This window comes from Balaenoptera acutorostrata, chromosome 5, assembly GCF_949987535.1.
Source record: "Balaenoptera acutorostrata chromosome 5, mBalAcu1.1, whole genome shotgun sequence".
Taxonomy (NCBI): Eukaryota; Metazoa; Chordata; class Mammalia; order Artiodactyla; family Balaenopteridae; genus Balaenoptera; species Balaenoptera acutorostrata.
The window spans coordinates 102,796,186-102,819,097 of NC_080068.1; the positions used below are offsets into that span (position 1 = coordinate 102,796,186).

At 34.1% G+C, this 22,912-nt stretch overlaps 1 protein-coding gene across 2 annotated transcripts in view; it reads left to right on the forward strand.

Moving 5' to 3' along the window:
* The window catches only part of RAB28 (RAB28, member RAS oncogene family), a 92,117-nt gene that overhangs the window by 20,228 nt on the left and 48,977 nt on the right, over window positions 1–22,912 (forward strand). For both annotated transcript variants that reach the window (XM_007167314.2, XM_007167313.3), the window contains exon 4: window positions 1,818–1,947. In XM_007167314.2, the coding sequence (XP_007167376.1) occupies window positions 1,818–1,947 (130 nt within the window). The remainder of the gene's footprint in view (window positions 1–1,817; window positions 1,948–22,912) is intronic.

Sequence of the window (22,912 nt, forward strand, 5' to 3'; positions counted from 1 at the left end):
ATGCCTTAAACTTGTACAGTGATGCATGTCAACTATTTCTTAATAAAACTGGAAAAAAAGAGCATCGTACTGGAAGTTCATAATAGTAGTAAGCTAGAGCCACATTGGGAGAGTTAGTTGTTAAATTTTCAGGAATTTTTGTGAGCCGGTTATTGAGTATATTCATGATTAAAAATATATAAAAACTCATAAATTATATTAAAAACAAAGATTTATATGATCAAAATGCATCACTTACTGATTATTTTACTATATATTTCTGTTGTCTACGCTCTTGAGGTTATTTATATCTAGTGTATCTGTATGGTGGAAGTGCTGTGTAGTGGTGTCCTACCCAACTCTGTTCAGTGAAGTGACATTGATAGCTTTAAAATGACCACAGGGGAGTATTTACACTACAGAAATTGGCAGATGCTATAAATAACACTCTCTCATCCCTTCCCCACGGCTGCCATGCCTCAAGCTGGTTAATTAATATTTACCAGCATATCATTGGCCATGACTTGTGTGTTATATACTTGTCTGCTTATGTGCCTGGCTTTGCTGCAAGACTGTGAGTTCCTTGAGGTTGGAATTTATATCCCTGGTACCCAGCACAATGCTTAGCATATATAGTTGGCAGACAAATTTTTGTAGACTGAATGGGTGGACTTTATATTCATTCAGTCCTCGATTCAAATCCTGGCTCCATGTGACTTTGTGTTTATTAGTAAAATGAGGATAATAATACCAGTCTTGCATGATTTTTGTGAGGATTAATGAAAAGATCCAGATATCTGTCTGGTACATAGTAGGTGTAAAAAAGTAGTCAACATTTATGATTATAACTTAAGAAGAGGAGACATAAATGCCATTAGGGTCCAGACTTAAATATGCAGAGAGCTTTGTATTAAGTATTTGACCACAAATTGGATGAGAATCAAGAATGTGGCAGTGTTATTTTTGTGAGTGTACATACTTCTTCTCCTTCCCACACAAAATAATGGGATATATTAAAAGGAATATGATATATAAGAGGCAGGAAGCAATCGCTCTGTTGTATTTGGCTTTGTTCAGGCTCTTATTACAGTATCATGTCCAGTTTTACATTGCTCATTTTAAAGAGGATGTCAAAAAACTATATGTAGCATGTCCTGGGAAGAACCAACAACTATGATTAAAGGGATAGAAAATAGGTCCTTTGAGGCAAGTTTAAGGAATTGAGTTTGTTTATTCTGGAAAGGAGATGGTGAAGGAGTTACTTAACTATCTTCAAGTACATGAAGGGTTATTATAAGGAGGACACTCTCATGTTCTCCAAATGCACACAGGACCGAAAGAGGAAATCGACTTATTTCATTTAAAGAAAATTGTGTTAAACACTGAAATTGACTGTCAGGGGATGTCATGGAATCTCAATTTTTGAAAATATTTAAAAAGAGCAGCAGCAGATGGTTATTTATTGAAAGGTTTAAATGTTTGACCTCATGAAAGTGACAGGCAGAATTGTAGACCTTGAAGCTTTTTTCACCTCTATGATATGATTTTCTTATATTTTATTGAAACTTACCAAGCATATCCCAGATATCTCATTGGAAAACCACTTACAGTTTGATAAAATTATTCTTTAGCTTGCGTTGTATCTTAATTGCTGGATTTGTCTTGAATGAAGACATTCAGTATTATCTGTCTGCCAATACCTAAATTGAAGTCAGATACAAACAGTCCACATTTGTACTTTTTATACTCTATTCAACATATCTATTACTTAACAGTGTTCAGTATTAATATTTTTTAAAGTAGCATATTATAAATATTCTGTAACTCTTTTGCGACAGGGAATCCTCTTGGTATATGATATTACAAATTATCAAAGCTTTGAGAATTTAGAAGATTGGTATTCTGTGGTGAAGAAAGTGAGTGAGGAGTCTGAAACTCAGCCACTGGTTGCCTTGGTGGGCAATAAAAGTAAGTTATTAATGTTTATTTATATATAGTAAACTTTATTTGTCTATCCTGTAGTTTTTATTCCTAAAAAAAATTGATGTTTGGAAACATAAATAGATACTGTTTTCCTGGAGTGAGCAAGTTGAGGAGAAAATTCCTAAAGATGTGTACAGTCTTTACAATAACAGTTTGATGCTTGATCTATCGTAACTGCTCTGCCGCTTTGGCCAATTCCTTGTTAAGGTAAGTTCTGTTCTGCAGTGTGTGTGTGTTTTGGCTTCCTGTTGTCTAAGGAAGCAGCGTGGACTATTAAGAACAGCAACACAGCTGCAGATTTTATGATATTACACTGCAGCTTCAGCTCTGCCCCAGAGATTTTGAGAGATACATTTCATTAAATGATACCCTGTTCTAGGGAAGGAAGCAGTGTCTGCATGGAATTTTGTGTGCATTGTTCCTTGCTCTCATCGCTCATAAACTTCCTTTTCTAAATTTTTGAGGTTTGTTCTTAAATATAGATTTTTTTTTTTTTTTTGAGAAAGAGTATATTGGGAGAGGAGTGGTGCTTGGTAAAAATGATGGATAAGTAATTTTTGAGATCTGTCTCTTGGGCTATGATATACAGCATATAAAAATTATAAGACTGAATTCAGTACAGGATTATTATTTGGTTCATAGTCCTGCAATGCATTTATCCTGGTAAAGGGGACCTTAATAAGAGTTTTCAAATATATAAGATATGATATTACCTAATCTTCTACAACTTATTTGAGGTCAGAAAAAGAGAAAATGAATTTAAATTATACCATGGAGGATTCAGGTCAGGAACTGTTTCCTGACTATAAGCTTTGTTAAATCAATACCCAAGTATACTACCAAGAGAATTATCTTCTCCAAAAGTCTTTAAAAATACAGTGCATTTTTTTTGTCTATAATTGTTTAGGAAATAGTACTTCCTGAAGGACCAAACCACAATTTCTTCATTATGTGGTTTTGCACACTTAAATGAACATTTAATAAATCCAAGCCTTACTTTAAAACCATTACAAAACAGGTGTGAATATCATTTCTCTGAAGAGTTAAAAATATAAATTTTATAATACTTTCTAGAAAACAGTATCACATATCACAAAATGGATGGCTTGGGTAAAAGAAACATTTTTTTTTTTTAAAGCTTTAGTTAAATTTTGCTCATCTATTTTTTAGATCTAATTGAGTGAATCAGATGCTTTTCAATTCATTGAAATCCCCCTTTATAAATCATAAGTTTTGATGAGCTTAGGTTCTGTTTCTGAGTGCAGCTTTTCATTTTAGGAGATCATTTGTTAGTCATTCATCATGTCACCAAAGCATTGGTTTATGTTATAGTTAAATTTGTGCTTTATTGGAGGTTTCCCGTCACCTTTTGGGAAATTATAGAGTAAGGGAGTGATGGGGGTTGGGATTTGTTTTCATTTCTTTCAGGATATAATCTAACTACATCTGGAGTAATGGTGTAGTGGTGCACAATTATATACATTATGTTATGTGTTTATGCTATCCTGTGAGGCCTCCGCCATTGGTCACTGTCTAAGACAGGATGTCAGACTAGATGGGCTATTGGACTGTGCTGGTGATGCCATTCCTGGGTTTCAAAAACAAACATTTATATAATTATATGAATTTATGCAAAAAACTGTTACAGTGTTATGTTTGAGATTTAATTGCATGAAAGTCAAAAGAATTTTTTCACTTTTGGTTTAGCTCTAACCCCTTTCTTGTATTTATAATACTCTCTTTCAGAATGCGATCATATAATAGAGTGTGCAGTCACACAGAATGTTACATGTGTAAAATTAAGGGATTAGAGACAAACATTTTCCTGGATTTTATTTACTGCTATCTGTCACCGGCCCATTTTCATATGATCAATATTATCATGCAGTGAATGATCTTACAATTTGTGTTTACAAGTTGATGTTACATTATAGTAGTATGCACTCGTTTTCTTTTTTGGGGATATAATTATATTAGAAAGCAAAGACTTTTTTTTTTTTGAGCAACACCAAACTAATTAAAGAGATTTTATTAAGAGTTTCTATATCAAGGGTCTCATGAAACATTGGAACGTTTTCCAAGTCAAGGAAGCAGCTTCCAGATTCAGAGAATGTTCCAGATGGCAAGGCTTTCACAGTTGTTTCATCTGACTTTTTTCATTCATCAGATGAGTGTTATATTTGTTCAATCTGTTGTTTTCTTTTTTGTCCTCTTTTTCTGCTTTCTCTTGAGTTAGTTGATCATTTATTATTACATTTTATTTCACCTATTAACTTACACATATTATATGTTTATATGTTATATTTTTAGTTGTTTCCTTAAGATGTTCACTATACATCCTTAATTAGTCTACCTTCAAATGATAGTATGTCTCTTCATGTGTAGTATAAGGAGCTTAAATATTAGTGTTTAATTCCCTCCCACCCCAATCCTTTGTGTTATTATTGTCAGATATATTTTTACATATTCTATAAATAATTTTTGCTTTAAACAGTCATTTAGCTTTTAAGAGCAATTAAAAATAAGAAAAAAGGTACATTTTATTTTACATTTACTTATTATATTGCCAGCACTCTTTATTTATCTGTTTAGATCCAAGAGTCTGTTTGATAGCAGATTCTCTTTGAAGAACTTGCTTTAACATTTCTTTTAGAGTAGATCTATTGACAATGAATTTCCTCAATTAAAAGCAAAGCTTTAGATACTAGTTAAAGGCAAAGCAAAAGAAGCATGATGGGAAGACGTTTGAATTATTATGATCATTATCTACACAGTCATCGTCTGCCTAAATGTGCTTTTAAAAATTCGTTATTCTGTCCTATTATTTGCTTGAATAGAAAGCATATGTTGAAAAGAAGTATGTGTAGGCTATGAAAATATTGGCAGCAGTAGCCAACTTTTAGCCAAAGTTTAGCAAAAAGATGGGATACAGAGAAAATTTCCATACAAAGAGTGTGTGTGTGTGAATTTGTTCCATAGTAAGAGCTTATAATTAGTAAGTTATAAAATCATGTGCTTTTTATTAAAATATGGTAAACTGTCAGAAATTTGGGCTGAGGATTGAGAATAGTTTTAGGTAAAGATGAATTACAGGTTTAGTTTTGTAAAAATTGCATTTTATTATGGTTTAACTAGTATAGGTTAATGATACAGCCAGCAGAGGAAGGGACTTGCTTTAATGAAGTAGAATTGATAATTAGTAAGTTAATTATTTCAGTATATAATACTTAAAAGTATATAATATATTTGACCCTTGAACAACACAGGGGTTAGGGGCATAGTTCCTCCCTGCAGTCAAAAATCCACGTTTAACTTATAGTCAGCCCTCTGTAAACTCTGTTCCTCCTTATTCACGGTTCTGCATCCATGGATTGAACCAACTTTGGATCATGTAGTACTGTAGTATTTACTATTGAAAAAAAAAATCTGCATGTAAGTGGACCTGCACAGTTCAAACCAGCGTTGTTCAAGGGTCAACTGTACTTAAAACAAATTAATTAATTTTATTTTATATTCAATTCTAAAAGGATATAAAACAGTAGTGTTATTTCTTTGTACTGTTTAAGATTTTTAAGTGAAGTATTGAGTCGTGGTTAAGATCAGAGGGTTTTAAGTTTAGACAGACTTTGCTTACAAGCCCAGTTTCTTCACTTATCAGCAGTGTAACATCAGACAAGTTACTTTATGTCTTTAAGTCTCAATTTCTTCATCTGGAAATAAGGATAATGGTTTCTGTCTGATAAAGTCGGTTTAAGGATTAAATGAGCTATTACATAAAAACACTTAGAACACATTTCCTGTACACTGTAAGTGCCCAATAACTATTAGTTATTATTATTAATCATAATAGCCTTTTAAAAGCATGGACTATAGCTTCAGTTAGAAAGATCTCAAGTTACAAATTAGTACAGCTGACATAGATATTTTACAAAAGTAGCCTGAAGAAAATGGTTCCTAGAGAATTCCTTTGTCACCATCTTATTCCTTGTTTTTTACCATGATAGTTCTCATGCTGTGTGTTGGGTAGGGCAATTAATTCAGCAAACATTCTCGAGTGCCAGCTATGTGTATTCAGCTAAACATTGTTAATTTGTGCAAAGGTTGAACCACAGAGAGTGCTTAAGGAGTGATTGGGACCTGCTAATCTGGGTCTTAATTTTATTCTTTTTCTCTACCACCTTCAAGTTTTCTAGGAATTTGACTTTCTTTTGCTTTGTCTGGTTGTTGGGATTAATAAATAAAATTATGTTCAAATTTCCATGGAAGGCCGTACTTTTCCCTAGTGAGGTAAAAAAATATTCCTGGTAGTAACTTTCAAAATGGGAAAGAGGGAGGACTTCCCTGGTGGTGCAGTGGTGAAGAATCCGCCTGCCAATGCAGGGGACACGGGTTCGAGCCCTGGTCCGGGAAGATCCCACATGCCGCGGAGCAACTAAGCCCATGTGCCACAACTACTGAGCCTGCGCTCTAGAGCCTGTGAGCCACAGCTACTGAGCCCGCGTGCCACAGCTACTGAAGCCCGTGCACCTAGAGCCCATGCTCCACAACAAAGAGAAGCCACCGCAATGAGAAGCCTGCGCACCACAACGAAGAGTAGCCCCCGCTCACCGCAACTAGAGAAAGCCTGTGCACAGCAACAAAGACCCAATGCAGCCAAAAAATTAAAAATAAATAAATACATAAATTTATTTAAAAAAAAATGGGAAAGGGGTAAATCATCTACTTATTCTGTGTGTTTTGTGGAAGTTCCATTGGAGTTTGATGATGTCTGTGGCTCCAAGTACAGTGCGTTGTCTGATCGGCTATGAATATAGCCACATAAGCACCTGGAAACAATTATATTACCATCTAAGGCAACTTCTGCACCAGGCTTAATACCTGATTTCCTGGCCTTGAAGGTCTTGCTCTCCAAGCATCGGGGCACTCTCACTTGATCAGAGCCTGCACTGCAGAACCTAGGGATTTTCGATATATGACCACTTATTACAGGCTTATTACAGGTGGATCTGACCATGCCCCAACACACAGTCATCAACTCTCATGTGAACTATGGCACTAGCTTCCTAACTCTTCCTCCTGCTCTTAGTTTTGATCTCCTAAATCCAGTTCCCAAATGGCAAATCATACTGTATGACTTCTCTCCTTAAAACCCTCTAGTGCTTTCTCATCACAATAGAATGAAATCCAAACTCCTTATCCAATTTCATCAAGCACAGGGTTATCTGGCTCCTACCTACATCTCAGACCTAATTTTCTACTAAATGCTCCCTTGTCCACTATATGTGTAAGGCACATTTGTCTTGGCTGGCTCCATTTTGTCATTTGGATCTCATCTTAAATGTCATCTCCTCAGAGCTGCCTTCTTTGACCACTCAAATCTAAGCAAGTCATCAAGTCCCTTTTTGTCAGGACGTTCTGTTTCAGTTATTTGCATAGTCTCATTGTCATCTGATATCATTTCTTGTTTGTTTCTTGTCTGTCTAAGCTCTGTGAAAGCTAGGGACCTCATCACTTAGAACAATGTCTGAATGAATGAATACCAAATGAATGAATAAAAGCCTTTTCAGGAAGACTCTGTTGAAATTAAGAGTGTATATGGCCTGGGATACGTTATTCAGGGAAAATTGTTTTCTTAATAAGGAAAAATACATAGTAGGTAACAGGGAACTTATTAGATGGCCTTCAGGCCCAACTGGCCTAGTGAATTCCACTCTGGTGAATAATGTCAGAGTTTCTTAAGAAACACATTGAAGTTATATTATGCTGGATCATGTTAGAGATAAAATGTCATAGATTTTATATCATGATTTTAGGTTAAATAAATCTAAAAAAAATTAAGAATTTTGCTTCATTTTCTTGTGACTTTTACATACTGGTAGAAACTTACACTTTCAACTTTTTATTTACAAATTTTAAATTTTTGTGTTTAATTTAAAAATCAGAGTCTTCACTCAAATACACTTTTAGTTTTTCTTTTAGTGTTTCAGGGAAAGTTCAAATTAAAATGAAATGAACACTCAGGAATATTAATTTTTTAAAGATTAATTTTATATTCAATCCATGTTTTATAACCACATGGCATTTTAATTTGTCATTTTGTTATTTTCTATCTTTAAGCTGTTATGTTTTCCTACTATCTGATCCATCACCTAGTTTCTCCCCTGACTAGCTAACATTCTCAGTTGGATAGATTGTAAACAGAAATTAACAGGGTTGCATAGGAGCTGCCCCCTTCCTGATTTATAGCTTCTTAGTTAGTGGAGGGGTGGTGGTTATCAGTAACTTGTATTGGGAGTAGGAATTATCATGCTCCAGTATAGAGTGGATGGATGAATGATTTCTACTCTTAAAGATATTAAACAGATCCTTTCCCAAATAAAGACTAATAACTCAGATTTTTAAACAATCTTCATGACAGATGAGGGCATAGAGAAGAGTGCATCAACACTAATTAACAATGTTGAGTGTATATTCTTCTTAACAGTGATTGATTGTTCTTGGAGTACTATCTCTGCCCAGGAAGTGATGTTTTACACTGTGAGGTTCAAAGGTTACATTTTAATGTACCCTGTAAGTTGTGTTCCCTGAACTCCATGGAAATGTATTAGTAAAACAAGTAAATTTTAAGTTGAAAATTTTACTGATGCTCTCAGTAAAGTTATCACAAGGCTTTTAAAGACTATTCTTTATTCTTAGTAATAGATGAGTATAAGAGATGGCTTTATGTCCAGCTTTAAGAACTTCATGGGAATTTACGTGAAAGTACTTGCCTATACTGCGACTCTTGAGTTTTCAAAAATTCTTATTGTATCTGGAGAGTGGAAATGTGAAACTATGAAGTAAGTAACATTTACTTTGATTCCTGTTTTGAAGGATTCATATCAACTTCTATAAAATTTATCATCTACAATATTTTAGCAAAGTGAACAAGTGAGTCATTATTACCAGTTTGTTTAAAAGAGTTTACAATTTATAAGGCATAAAAACTCTTTTGAGGATTTGAAAAGTTCATTCTGTTTATACAGTCTAAATTATAACATTCTGCCCCTTACCCATTTACTTTAATATGGTTCTTTTTGTTCTGGTGATAGTAATCCCAAAAGTATCAGATCCAAGTGTCTTTTTCAGATGGACCTAATGTTTCTGTTGCTTCATTTTTTTTTTCTTTTTTCTTTTTCCTCTCTTTACATGTAAATTTGTCAAATAGAGCTATGATTATTTACATACTGGAGGATGCTGGTAGCATCTTATTCTGATACTGATAGCATCAGTGTTCTGTATACTGAGTGAGAGAGTATTTTAATACATACACTTACAGCTGTTCTCTTATATGGTATTTCACACTCCTACTGTACTTTAAGAACACTTTGATAGTATTTCAAGTTTAATTGGTTGAGTAGTTTTATCAAATTAAACGCATAAGCTTGCATTCACACTGGTGTTGTGACTAATATATTGGGTAAGAAAATGTCAAATAAGTGCTTTTTCATAATACTAATCAGAAACCATTTTTCACCTGACAGTTGTTGCAGTGATGTTATTATGTCATTTCATAGTTAACTTTTTTTTAGTTGGCCTACTTTAAACCATTTTGACAGTATTACAGTTTATTTAGCTTGAGAAGTTTAAGGATTTTGTGGTTTTGTTTTGTTTGTTTTGGGGGAATTGTGTAAGCATTTCGGTCATAGCAATCTGTTCATATGATTTCTGTCTGTCTTTCATTGTCATGATAGAGAAAGTTTATTAAATGCTAAAGAAAGCATAATCCACCTGTTGTTTCTTTTATGATGACTCTCTGATTTTAAATTTTAGAAGAAATTATTAAATATTAAATTAATACTAAATAAAATTAAAGAATACAGCTATAAAAACTTTTTGTGAAAAGATTTGAGATTTTTATTAATGTAATTTAAGCCCCTTTAATGATTTATTTTACTTTATATTTGCTGTGATTGTTTAATAAATCCAATATAGATTAAAAGAACACTAGAGTAGGGATCAAAAAACTTTGTCCTGCTACTGTCATTTTATCTAGCTACATTACCTTGGCAATTTATTTAATCACTTAAGATGATCCTCATGTATAAAATGAGGGGATTGTACTAGGCAATCATGAGCACTTTCTATTCCTAAAATATGATGACCCAAACTCTGTTTAGTTGTAAGTCTGATTAATTGAACATATTTGTTGCCATACAATTTTAAGAGAGTTTAACTTTTCATGTGATTGAAATCCTGTCTTCTTATCTTTGCAGAGATGATTTCTTAGGCTCATTTTATCATTCAGTTATTAGATTATTAAGTATCCATTTTCTATATACATGAATAGGTGCATATACCTAATAACAATAAATATAACCAAGATTTATTGAATTCTTAGTATTTGCCAGGCACACCCTGGAAATGTGACCAACTTTCAAGTGCTTTTTGGGGCTCTAAAAATAGCATTTCTTTTTTTTCTTTGAAGTATAGTTGATTTACAATATTATGTTAGTTTAGGGTAAACAACATCATGATTCAATATTTTTATAGATTATACTCCATTTAAAGTTATAAAGTATTGGCTATATTCCCTGTGCTGTACAATATATCCGTGTACCTTATTTCTTTTATACATAGTAGTTTGTACCTCTTAAGCCCCTACCCTATCTTGCCCATCTTCCCTTCCTTCTCTCTACTGGTAATGACTAGTTTGGTCTCTATAATGTTCTGAAAAAGTCACCTTTTTTAGAGCAGAGTTTTTTATTTTATTTTTTTACCATTTGGAATTATGTAGGTGTTCTGTAACTAAAGCTCCATGAAGGCAGAGACTGTCTACCTTGTTCACTGCTGTGTCTCTAGTATCAAGCTCAGTCCCTGGCACACAGAAAATGCTCAATAAATACTTGTTATGAATGACTAGAAAATTATTAATTCTCTACCTTAGTAAAAGATGGAACTATGGAAATTTTGAGATGATAAAGAGAAAATAATACTGTTTTTTTTCCTAGCTTTTGTAAAACTCTGAGGCTAGGTTTTTCATCTGGAAGAGGCATATAATAACAGCCTCATTTGGTGCTTATGAGTTACTACTACATAAGATCATGCAAAATGCCTCTTACATTACACACATATTTCATTTGAAAACTAAACTCTTAGCTCTCATCGCTTAATTTTCATTCAAAATTTTAATTTTAAAAAGATGAGAAGTGGTATTTTCCCTTATGGATATTTATTTTATAGTGTGTTCTAGCACCTTAATATCTTTAATATAGAGACAGTATAGAGTAGTGGTCAAGGACACAGACTTCTAAGTAAGACCACTTAGGTTCAGATATGGGCTCACTTATTTAAATGTGTGACCATGGGAAGGTACTCAACCTCTTTGTACCTTAGTTTTGTCATCTGTAAAATGGAAATAACAATAGCACCTACCTTATAAGGAGGTCGTAATAAAAATTAAATATATATAAAGCTCCTAAAACCATGCCTGGTATATATAGGTGCTATATATGTTAGTTGTTATTACTGTATTTCCCACTCTTTCTCCAAATCCTCTCTTCTAGTTATGGGTAATGGGAGGAGGTATTGCTAAGTCTTGTATTTTTTTAATTTAAGGATTTAAAAATCAAAAACATTAAAAATTTTGTGAAATGTCTTTGAAATACATAAAAAATGATTAAAATTTTGGCTATAATTATTGTTTGGAAGCCACCCTTCACTTAACTTGTAGTTTAGAAGTATATTTTTCTGAAAAAATATTTAAATTCAGTTAATGGCGGTGATATAATTTTGATATTCAATCTGAATGGTGAAAGCTGGTGTACAGTTGCCATGAATTTTTATCTCAAGTTTATTTTGCTTTGTAGACATGTGTCTAATAAAAAAAAAGATGCTGCATAAACCATCGTTGGAGTTTGAATGTACTTCTGTTTTTGGTTGAGGTATAAATGTTATTTCTGGCTGTGTCCTTCATACTTAGCTCTTCTTACAACAAATGGAAAGGCCTTAATTGTACCTAAGGGAATAGTTAATCCACAGTGGACATATGGTGGACAAAAGCCGAGTCTAGTAAGTGAAATAAAATTATAAATGGTAAAGATTTGAATGCTTACAAAGTCTGGCAGCTATAAAAGATAGTGTATTGTTTGAGATTAGCAAATTTTCTCTGAAGCATGATAGTAATAATTCTTTTCTTGGTGTGTTTTTGTTGTATATTTATATGTAAATTCGACTGAAAGATACTGAAAGATACATACTCTCAACTTATGTATAAAGCATATTTGTCTTTTTTTTTATTGTTCATTAAGCTTTGTGATGTGACTTTGACGTCAATAATAAAGGCTGATGATATCACATTTTTGGAAAGTTACTGCTCTTTTGATTGGAGGCAGTTAATTAGCATTAACCCAGAACAACTCTTGGGCTTTATGGATTTGAGCATTATATGTGGTTGCACTGCTCCAGCAAAAGGTTAAGTATTAATGGAAAATGGTCACAGCCCTTTTACTTAAAGAAAACATGTTACTTGTAAGTTTTCTTTTGATTTTACTTTTACAGTTACATTGAATGTCTTCATTCATTTAGCCATCCATAAAGCAAATATTGTTGCACATGCGGTGGATAATAAGTCTTTTTAGGACTACTTGTGTGGCATGTCACAGGTCATTAACTGCAAGTAACCACCTGACTTGAGGGAAGCCTGGAAGCATCATTATAGTGAAATAAGCTTTTATTTAGGTATCACTGCAGCACATTGATTTATTGAAATGTCACCAATTGCTACTGTGAAAATATATTCTCATTATCATTCAGGGAATGGTAAAGAGTAACCACTGTATACTGTAAAAGATATATATTGCTAACAGTGGAAAAAATAAGAATAAATATTATGGTCTGTATTTTTCTAATAATTAAAGAATTAATTAGATGATTAATTAGGCTAAATTAGGTAATTCTTGTAGGATGTTTTCAAATCTATGTGTGATTCTATACATGTGTTAAAGGCATGTTCTCAGTTTTTTCTCATTTGAAATACCTTAAAATTAAGCAGCATAGAAAGATAATAGCAAACTTAATATAACTATTATATTTAAGACAGTCCATAAAGTAATAAGTTCTTTCTGTGAGCATGTGGCTGCTTCCTAGGCACATATATCATGAATCCAGCCTTCAGGAAACTTGTCTTTTTGTGGAAGTAAGATTAACATAATGGACAAAAAGTACAAAAGAAAAACAACGTATAGTTTAGCACTATTGTATCAATGAGAGGGAAAGGATTAAGAGGAATGTAGACCTCCAACTGAGTTTTTGCAAAACTGGTAGGGTTTGGATACATCATGTTATAAGTAAGTCTTGAGCCAGTTCAAGGGTATCTCTGCATTTGGAATTTAATGTTGGCTTTAAAAATTTTTTTTTAATTTATTTTTTATTGGAATATAGTTGATGTACATTGTTGTGTTAGTTTCAGGTGTATAGCAAAGTGAATCAGTTTTATATATATCCACTTTTTTAAAGATTCTTTTCCCATATAGGTCATTACAGGGATTGAGTAGAGTTCCCTGTGCTACACAGTAGGTCCTTATTAGTTATCTATTTTATATATAGTAGTGTGTATATGTCAATCCCAATCTCCCAATTTATCCCTACCCTCCTTTCCCCCCTGGTAACCGTAGGTTTGTTTTTTACATCTGTGACTCTATTTCTGTTTTGTAAATAAGTTCATTTGTCCCATTTTTTTTGGATTCCACATATAAGTGATATCATATGATATCTGTCTTTCTCTGTCTGACTTCACTCAGTATGACAATCTCTAGGTCCATCTGTGTTGCTGCAAATGGCATTATTTTGCTCTTTTTTAATGGCTGAGTAATATTCCATAGTATATATGTACCACATATTTATCCATTCCTCTGTCGATGGACATGTAGGTTGCTTCCATGTCTCGGCTATTGTAAATAGTGCTGCAATGAAAATTGGGGTGCATGTATCTTTTCAAATTATGGTTTTCATCAGATATATGCCCAGGAGTGGGATTGCTAGATCATATGGTAGTTCTATTTTTAGTTTTTAAGGAACTTCCATACTCTTCTTCGTAGTGGCTGTACCAATTTACATTCCCACCAACAGTATAGGAGGGTTCCCTTTTCTCCACACCATCTCCAGCATTTGTTGTTTAGATTTTTTGATGATGCATTGCTCTAATAATTAGTGATGTTGAGCATCTTTTCATGTGCTTTTAGGCCAACTGTGTGTCTTTTTTGGAGACCTCCTAGAGTAATGAAAATAAAAACAAAAATAAACGGGACCTAATTAAACTTAAAAGCGTTTGCACAGCAAAGGAAATCATAAACAAAACAAAAAGACAACCCACAGAATGGGAGGAAATATTTGCAAACGAACTGACCAACAAGGGATTAATCTCCAAAAAGAGCTCACGCAGTTCAGTATCAAAAAACAAACAACCCAATCAGAAAATGGGCGGAAGGAGCAATCCCACTACTGAGCATATAACCTGAGAAAACCATAACTCAAAAAGATACAGGTACCACAATGTTCATTGCAGCTCTGTTTACAATAGCCAGAACATGGAAGCAACCTAAATGTCCATCGACAGATGAATGGATAAAGAAGATGTGGCACATATATACAATGGAATATTACTCAAACATAAAAAGGAACGAAATTGAGTTATTTGTAATGAGGTGGTTGGACCTAGAGTCTGTCATACAGAGTGAAGTAAGTCAGAAAGAGAAAAACAAATACCGTATGTTAATGCATATGTATATGGAATCTAAAAAAATGGTACTGATGAACCTGGTGGCAGGGTAGGAATAGAGACACAGACATAGAGAACAGATTTGAGGACATGGGGGAAAGGGGAAGCTGGGACGAAATGAGAGAGGAGCATTGACATATATACACTACCAAATGTAAAATGGATGGCTAGTGGGAAGCTGCTGCATAGCACAGGGAGATCAGCTCGGTGCTTTGTGACAACCTAGAGGGGTGGGATACGGAGGGTGGGAGGGAGGCTCAAGAGGGAGGGGATATGGGGATGTATGTATACATGTAGCTGATTCACTTTGTTGTATAGTGGAAACTAACACAACATTGTAATGCAATTATACTCCAATAAAGATGTAAAAAAGAAAAAAAAGAAAAAAAGAAAATGGGCAGAAGATCTAAATGTTGGTTTTTTTACCAAAAAAAAAAAAAAAAACCTAAGAACTCATTTTAGAGTTTCTTAAAATATGAGTTCCACTTCCATATTTTGGTGTTTGTTTCCATGCTAGGAGGATCTAAATAACAAAAAATATTAGAGCCTGTATTAGTTTGCCAGGGCTGCCATAACAAAGTACCTCAAACTGGGTGGTTTAAACAACAGAAATTTATTTTCTAACAATTCTAGTGGCTAGAAGTCTGAGATCAAGGTGTCTGCAGGGTTGGTTTGTAGATGGCTGTCTTCTCCCTTTATCTTCACATGGTCTTTCCTTCATGCGTGTCTATGTACGAATCTCCTCTTTTAAGGACCGCAGTCATGCTGGATTAGGGCCCATCCATATGACCTCAATTTTACCTTAATTACTTCTTTAAAGGCCCTATATTGAAATAAAGTCACATTCTAAGGGTCTGGGGGTTAGAACTTCAACATATGAATTTGAGGGAGGGCAGGGTTGACATAGTTCAGCCCAAAGCAGAGCCATTATGGTTTAATATGTTAGAAGTAAATCTCAAAGAATCATAGAAGTTGAAGCTAGAATAATACAGAAGTCTTCTGATGTTATTATTTTATTTACTAATGAGGAAACCAAAGTAAGAGCTCTTTTGAAAACGTTATGGAAATCAATGGACGTTAAATTTGTAGACCACCTTTGAATATTTAATATATGAAACTGTGGATTAGTCAGATTATTTGAATAACTTTTTGTTTGTTATCAGAATCAAATGCACATACTATGCAAATTATTGGAAGAATGCTTCTAAAAGCAAATGGTGCCCTCCTCCTTTTTGTTCTGTTCCGGTACTTCTAAAATTATAATGGAAGCCAAAGGAAGGGAAAGTGAGTTGATTTACAGAAATAGAATAGCACATATGACTTTTAGAACCACGTAGGCATACGTTGAAGATACTGTGGGTTCAGGTCCAGACTACCGTAGTAAAGCGAATATCACAACAAAGTGAGTCACACAAATTTTTTGGTTTCCCAGGGCATATAAATGTTATATTTACACTATACTGTAGTCTGTTAAGTAGCATTATGTCTAAAAAAAAACGTACATACCTTAATTAAAAATACTTTATTGCTAAAAAAATACTAATCATCATCTGAGCCTTTAGCAAGTTGTCGTCTTTTTGCTGGTGTAGGGTCTTGCCTCATTGATGATGGCTGCTAAACGATCAGGGTGGTAGTTGCCGAAGGTTGGGCTGGCTGTGGCAATTTCTTAAAATAAGACAATGAAGTTTGCCTCATTGATTGATTCTTCCCTTCACAAACGCTTTCTCTTCTGCATGCAATGCTGTTTGATAGCATTTTACCCACAGTAGCACTTTCCTCAGACATAAAGAAGAATGAAATACTGTTATTTGCAGCAATGTGGATGGACCTAGATAATATTATGTTTAGTGAAATAAGCCTGACAGAGAAAGATAAATACTATATGATATCACTTATATATGGAACGTAAAAAATAACACAAAGGAATGTATATGTATACATGAAACAGAATCACAGATACAGAAAACTTGTGGTTACCAAAGAGGAGAGGGAAGGGAGGAGGGACAAATTAGAAGTATGGAATCAACAGATACAAAATACTATATATATAAAATAGATAAACAATAAGGATTTACTGTATAGCACAGGGAATTATACCAGTTATCTTGTAATAACCTATAATGGGATATAATCTGCAAAAATACTGAATTACTATGCTGTAAACCTAAAACTAACACAATATTATAAATCAACTATACTTCAATAAAAAATCAACAACAAAAAAGTCACCTGACAAAGAAAAAAAAATTGGAGTCAATCCCCTTAAACCCTGCCGCTGCTTTATCAACTCAGTTTATGTAATATTCTAAATCCTTTGTTGTCATTTCCACAGTCTTCACATCATCTTTACCAGAAGTTGATTACCTCTCAAGCAACCACTTTTTTTAGTTATCTGTAAAAAGCAACTCCTCATTCATTGAAGTTTTATCATAAGATTGCAGCAATTCAGTCACATCTTCAGGCTCCACTTCTAATTCTAGTTCTGTTGCTGTTCCTGCTACATCTGCAGTTACTTCCTCTAATGAAGTTTTAAACCCTTCAAAGTCATCCAAGAGGGTTGGAATTAACTTCCATACTTCTGTTAATGTTGATATTTTGACTTCTTCCCAAGAATCACTAATGTTATTTAATGGTGTCTAGAATGGTGAATCTTTCCAGAATGTTTTCAATTACTTTGCCCTGATCCATCAGAGGAATCACTGTCTTTGGCAATTATAGCCTTACAAAATTTATTTCTTAGATAATAAGACTTGAAACTTAAAATTACTCCTTGATCTATGGGCTATGGAAAGGATGTTGTATTAGTAGGCATGAAAACATTAATCTCATTGTGCATCTCCATCAGAGCTCTTCGGTGACCAGGTGCATTGTCAGTGAGCAATAATATTTTGAAAGGAATCCTTTTTTTCTGAGCAGTGGCTCTCAACTGTGGGCTTAAAATATTCAGTAAACCATGTTATAAATAGATGTACTGTCATCTAGACTTTGTTGTTCCATCTAGGAGCACAGGCACAGAAGATATAGCATAATTCTTAAGGGCCCTAGGATTTTCAGAATGGTAAATGACCATTGGCTTCAACTTAAAGTCATGAGCTGCATTAACCCCTAACAAGAGAGTCAACCTGTCCTTTGAAGGCAGGCATTGACTTCTCCTCTCCAGTTGTGAAAGTCCTAGATGGCATCTTCTTCCAATATAAGGCTGTTTTATCTACATTGAAAGTCTGTTGTTTAGTGTAGCCACCTTCATCAGTTAACTTAGCTAGATCTTCTGGATAATTTGCTGCAGCTTCTCTATGAGCACTTGCTGCTTCACCTTGCACATTTATGTTATGGAGATGGCTTCTTTCCCTAGACCTCATTAATCAACTTCTGTTAGCTGCAAAGTTTTCTTCTGCAGCTTCCTTACCTCTCTAAGCCTTCGTTAGTCAAAGACAGTGCTTTGCTTTGGATTAGGCTTTGACTTATGGGAATGTTTTGGCTGGATCATCTTCTATCCAGACCACTAAAACTTTCTCCATATCAAGAAAAAGTTTGCAAATGATGCAACCAACAAGGGCTTAATTTCCAAAATACACAAACAGCTCCTACAATTCAATAACAATAAAACAAACAACCCAATCAAAAAATGGGCAGAAGACCTAAATAGACATTTTTCCAAAGAAGGCATACAGATGGCCAATAGGCACATGAGAAGATGCTCATCATTGCTAATTACTAGAGAAATGCAAATCAAAACTACAATGAGGTACATATGTACAATGGAATATTCCTCAGCCATAAAAAAATAATGAAATAATGCCATTTGCAGCAACATGGATGGACCTAGAGATTATACTAAGTGAAGTAAGACAGAGAAAGACAAATATCATATGATATCACTTATATATGGAATCTAAAAAAATGATACAAATGAACTTATTTAGAAAACAGAAATAGACTCACAGACTTAGGAAACAAACTTATGATTACCAAAGAAGAAAGGTGGGGGGGCGTGATAAATTAGGAGTTTGGGGTTAACATATACATACTACTATATATAAAATAGGTAAACAACAAGGACATACTATATAGCACAGGGAACTCTGCGCAGTATTCTGTAATAACCTAAATGGGAAAAGAATCTGAAAAAGAATAGATACATGTATATGTATAACTGAATCACTTTGCTGTACACCGGAGGCTAACACAACATTGTAAATCAACTGTACTCCAATATAAAATAAAAATTTTAGAAAGTAGTAGAAAAGTTATTAAAAAAAAACTACAATGAGTTACCACCTCTCACCAGTTAGAATGACCATCATTGAAAATTCTACAAATAATAAATGCTGGAGAGGATGTGGAGAAAAGGGAACCCTCTTACACTGTTGGTGGGAATGTAAATTGATACAGCCACTATGGAGAACAGTATGGAGCTTCCTTAAAAAACTAAATATAGAACTACCATATGACCCAGCAATCCCACTACTGGGCATATACCTAGACAAAACTATAGTTTGAAAAGATACATGCACCGCTATGTTCATAGCAGCACTGTTTACAGTAGCCAAGACATGGAAACAGTCTAAATGTCCATTGACAGATGAATGGATAAAGAAGATGTGGTGCATATATACAATGGAATATTACTCAGCCATTAAAAAGAATGAAATAACGCTGTTTGCAGCAACATGGATGGACTTAGAGATTATCATACTAACTGAAGTAAGTCAGAAAGAGAAAGACAAATACCATATGATATCACTTATATGTGGAATCTAAAATATGGCACAGATGAACATATCTGTGAAACAAAAACAGACTTACAGATATGGAGAACAGACTTGTGGTTGCCAAGGGGGAGAGGGGGTGGGGGAGGGAAGGACGGGGAGTTTTGGATTAACAGATGCAAACTATTATATATAGGGTAGATAAACAACAAGCTCCTACTGTATAGCACAGGGAACTATATTCAATATCCTATGCTAAACCATAATGGAAAAGAATATGAAAGAGAATATATTTATATATATATATATATATATATATATATATATATATATATATATATATATAACTGAGTCACTTTGCTGTACAGCAGAAATGAAACACAACATTGTAAATCAACTATAATAAAAACTTTTCTCCATATCAGCAATAAGGCTGTTTTGCTTTCTTATCATTTGTGTGTTCACTGGAGTAGCACTTTTAATTTCCTTTAAGAACTTTTCCTTTGCGTTCACAACTTGGCTAACTGGCACAAGAGGCCTAGCTTTTGGCCTGTCTCAGCTATTGACATGCCTTCCTCACTAAGCTTAATCATTCTAGATTTGCATTTAAAGTGAGAGACGTGTGACTCTTTCACTTGAACACTTAGAGGTCATTGTAGGGTTACTAATTGGCCTAATTTGAATATTGTTGTGTCTCAGGGAATAGGGAGGCATGAAGAGAGAAAGAGAGACGGTGGAATGGCCCATCGATGGAGCAGTTAGAACACACACAATATTTATCGATTAAGTTTGCAGTCTTATATGGGTTCAGTTTGTGATGCCCCCAAACAATTACAACAGTAACATCAAAGGTCGCTGATGATAAATCATCTTAACAAATATAATAATAATGGAAAAGTTTGAAACATCATGAAAATTGCCAAAATGTGACACAAAAACAGAGAGTGAGCAAATGCTGTTGGAAAAATGGTACCAATAGACTTGCTCAATGCAGTGTCGCCACAAACCTTCAATTTTTAGAAAATGCAATACCTGCAAAACACAATAAAGTGAAATGCAATGAAATGAGGTATGCCTGTATCTAACATTCAAATGAACTCTCTTTTTTTTACTGAATATGCTAGGCTTAATTCCAGAAGATGGTCTTTTTTATCTCTTTGAACTGATGGTTTTCTGTTGACTTTTTTCAAATTTAAAAAATATGATGCATATGGAAATATAAATTTAAAAATTTTTGGAAGATGTTGAGCAAATGAACCATCCAAGAATCTGTTGGACATGGGACTTCCCTGGTGGTCCAGTGGTTAAGAATCCACCTTCCAATGCAGGGACGTGGGTTCGATCCCTGGTAGGGGAACTAAGATCCCACATGCCACGGGGCAACTAAGCCCGCGCGCCACAACTACTGAGCCCACGAGCTCTAGAGCCCGCGCGCCACAACAAAAAAAGGATCCTGCATGCCGTGACAAAGACCTAAGACCTGATGCAGCCAAATAAATAAATAAATAAATATTTAAAATATAATAAATAAAAAGATTAAAAAAAAGAATCTGTTGGACACATATAAAAAGTAACTGTTTTAATAAGAAGCTCTACCTAGTATTGTTATAATCTATCATATAGTCTCCATATAATCAAAGATTTGTTATTGATAGTTTTTCAAGTGGATCATTGCAGAAAATTTTCAGGTGCAACAAGGCAGTCATGACACACTTGATGTGATCAGTTGGGCTCTGTATTATAAATACTATAAATATATATAATAATGTGATAAATATATATGATTACAGCTTATATTCTGATATGCTTTCTAAAGAGCGAGGAATGGGTGGAGATATAGTTAGTGCTTTGGGAATTGTATATATGTAATTGTGTTTGAGGGCATTATTCATTGTGTATCATATTGGAGCAAAATTTGGGGATTAAGAGAGAGTTTAGGAGTTTTGTATGCATGATCTAAAGTTTTATTGGCTTTATTAATTCGGAGTGGTGAAATAGGAACAAAACACTTTTATCACCTCAAGAGACTATTGACCATACTAAGAAAATTTTGTCATAGTTACGGGATGCTATAGTTATGGGATTTTTAAAGAAAATTTAGATATAATTCACCTACCATAAAATTCACCATTTTGAAGTATACCGTTTTTAGTATATTCACTGGGTTGTGCAGCCATAACCACTATCTAATTCTAGAACGTTTTCTTTACCCCAAAAAGAAACCTTGTACCCATTAGCAGTCACTGTTGCCCTTTCTCCTTCTTCCCTCCATTTCCCCTCCCTAACTTCTGGCGAGGTACTAAACTACTTTCTGTTCCTATGGGTTTGCTTATTCTAGACATTTCATATAAATGGAATCATGAAATATGTGACCTTTTGTGTTTGGATTCTTTCACTTATAATAATGTCTTCAAGGTTCATTTATGTTATAACATGTATCAGTACTTCATTTCTTTTTATGGCTAAATAATATTCCATTGTATGGATATAACTTACCACATTTTGTTTATCCATTCATCAGTTGATGGCCATTTGGGTTGTTTTGCAGTTTTTGGCTCTTATGAATAATGCTTTTACGAACATTTATGTATACGTTTTTGCATGGACATAGGTTTTTATTTCTCTTGGGAAGATACCTAGGAATGGAATTGCTGTGTCATATGGTAACTTACTTTTTGAGGAACTACCAAGCTGTTTCCCACAGCAGTTGCACCATTTCACATTCCTACCAGTGATGTATGAGGGCTGCAGTTTCTCTGGATCCTCACCAGCACTTGTTATTTTACTTTTTAAAAAAAAAATTATAGCCATCCTAGTGTGTGTGAAGTGATATCTCATTGTGACTTTGATCTTCATTTCCCTAACAATCATGTTGAGTATCTTTTCAGGTTCTTAATGTCTATTTGTATATCTTCTTTGGAGAAATACATATTCAAATCATTTGCCCGTTTTTAAGTTTTGTTGTCTTTAATTGTTGTGTTGTGTTCTTTAGAGGATATTATACCCTTATCAGATATACAATTTATAAATATTTTATTTGATTCTGCAGGTTGGCTTTTCATTTTCTTAGTTAGGTCATTTGATACACAAAAGTTTTTGACTTTGATGAAATCCAATTTATTTTTTTTCTTTGGTTGCTTATGCTTTAGGTGTTATATCTAAGAAACTATTGCCTTATCCAAGGTCATGACGTTTTAATTTAATTTAATTTAATTTAATTTTATTTTATTTTTGGCTGCGTTGGGTCTTCATTGTTACATGCGGGCTTTCTCTAGTTGCGGAGAGCAGGGGCTACCCTTTTTCTTTTAACATCTTTATCGGAGTATAATTGCTTTACAACGGTGTGTTAGTTTCTGCTTTATAACAAAGTGAATCAGTTATACATATACATATATCCCCATATCTCTTCCCTCTTGCGTCTCCCTCCCTCGCACTCTCCCTATCCCACCCCTCTAGGTGGTCACAAAGCACGGAGCTGATCTCC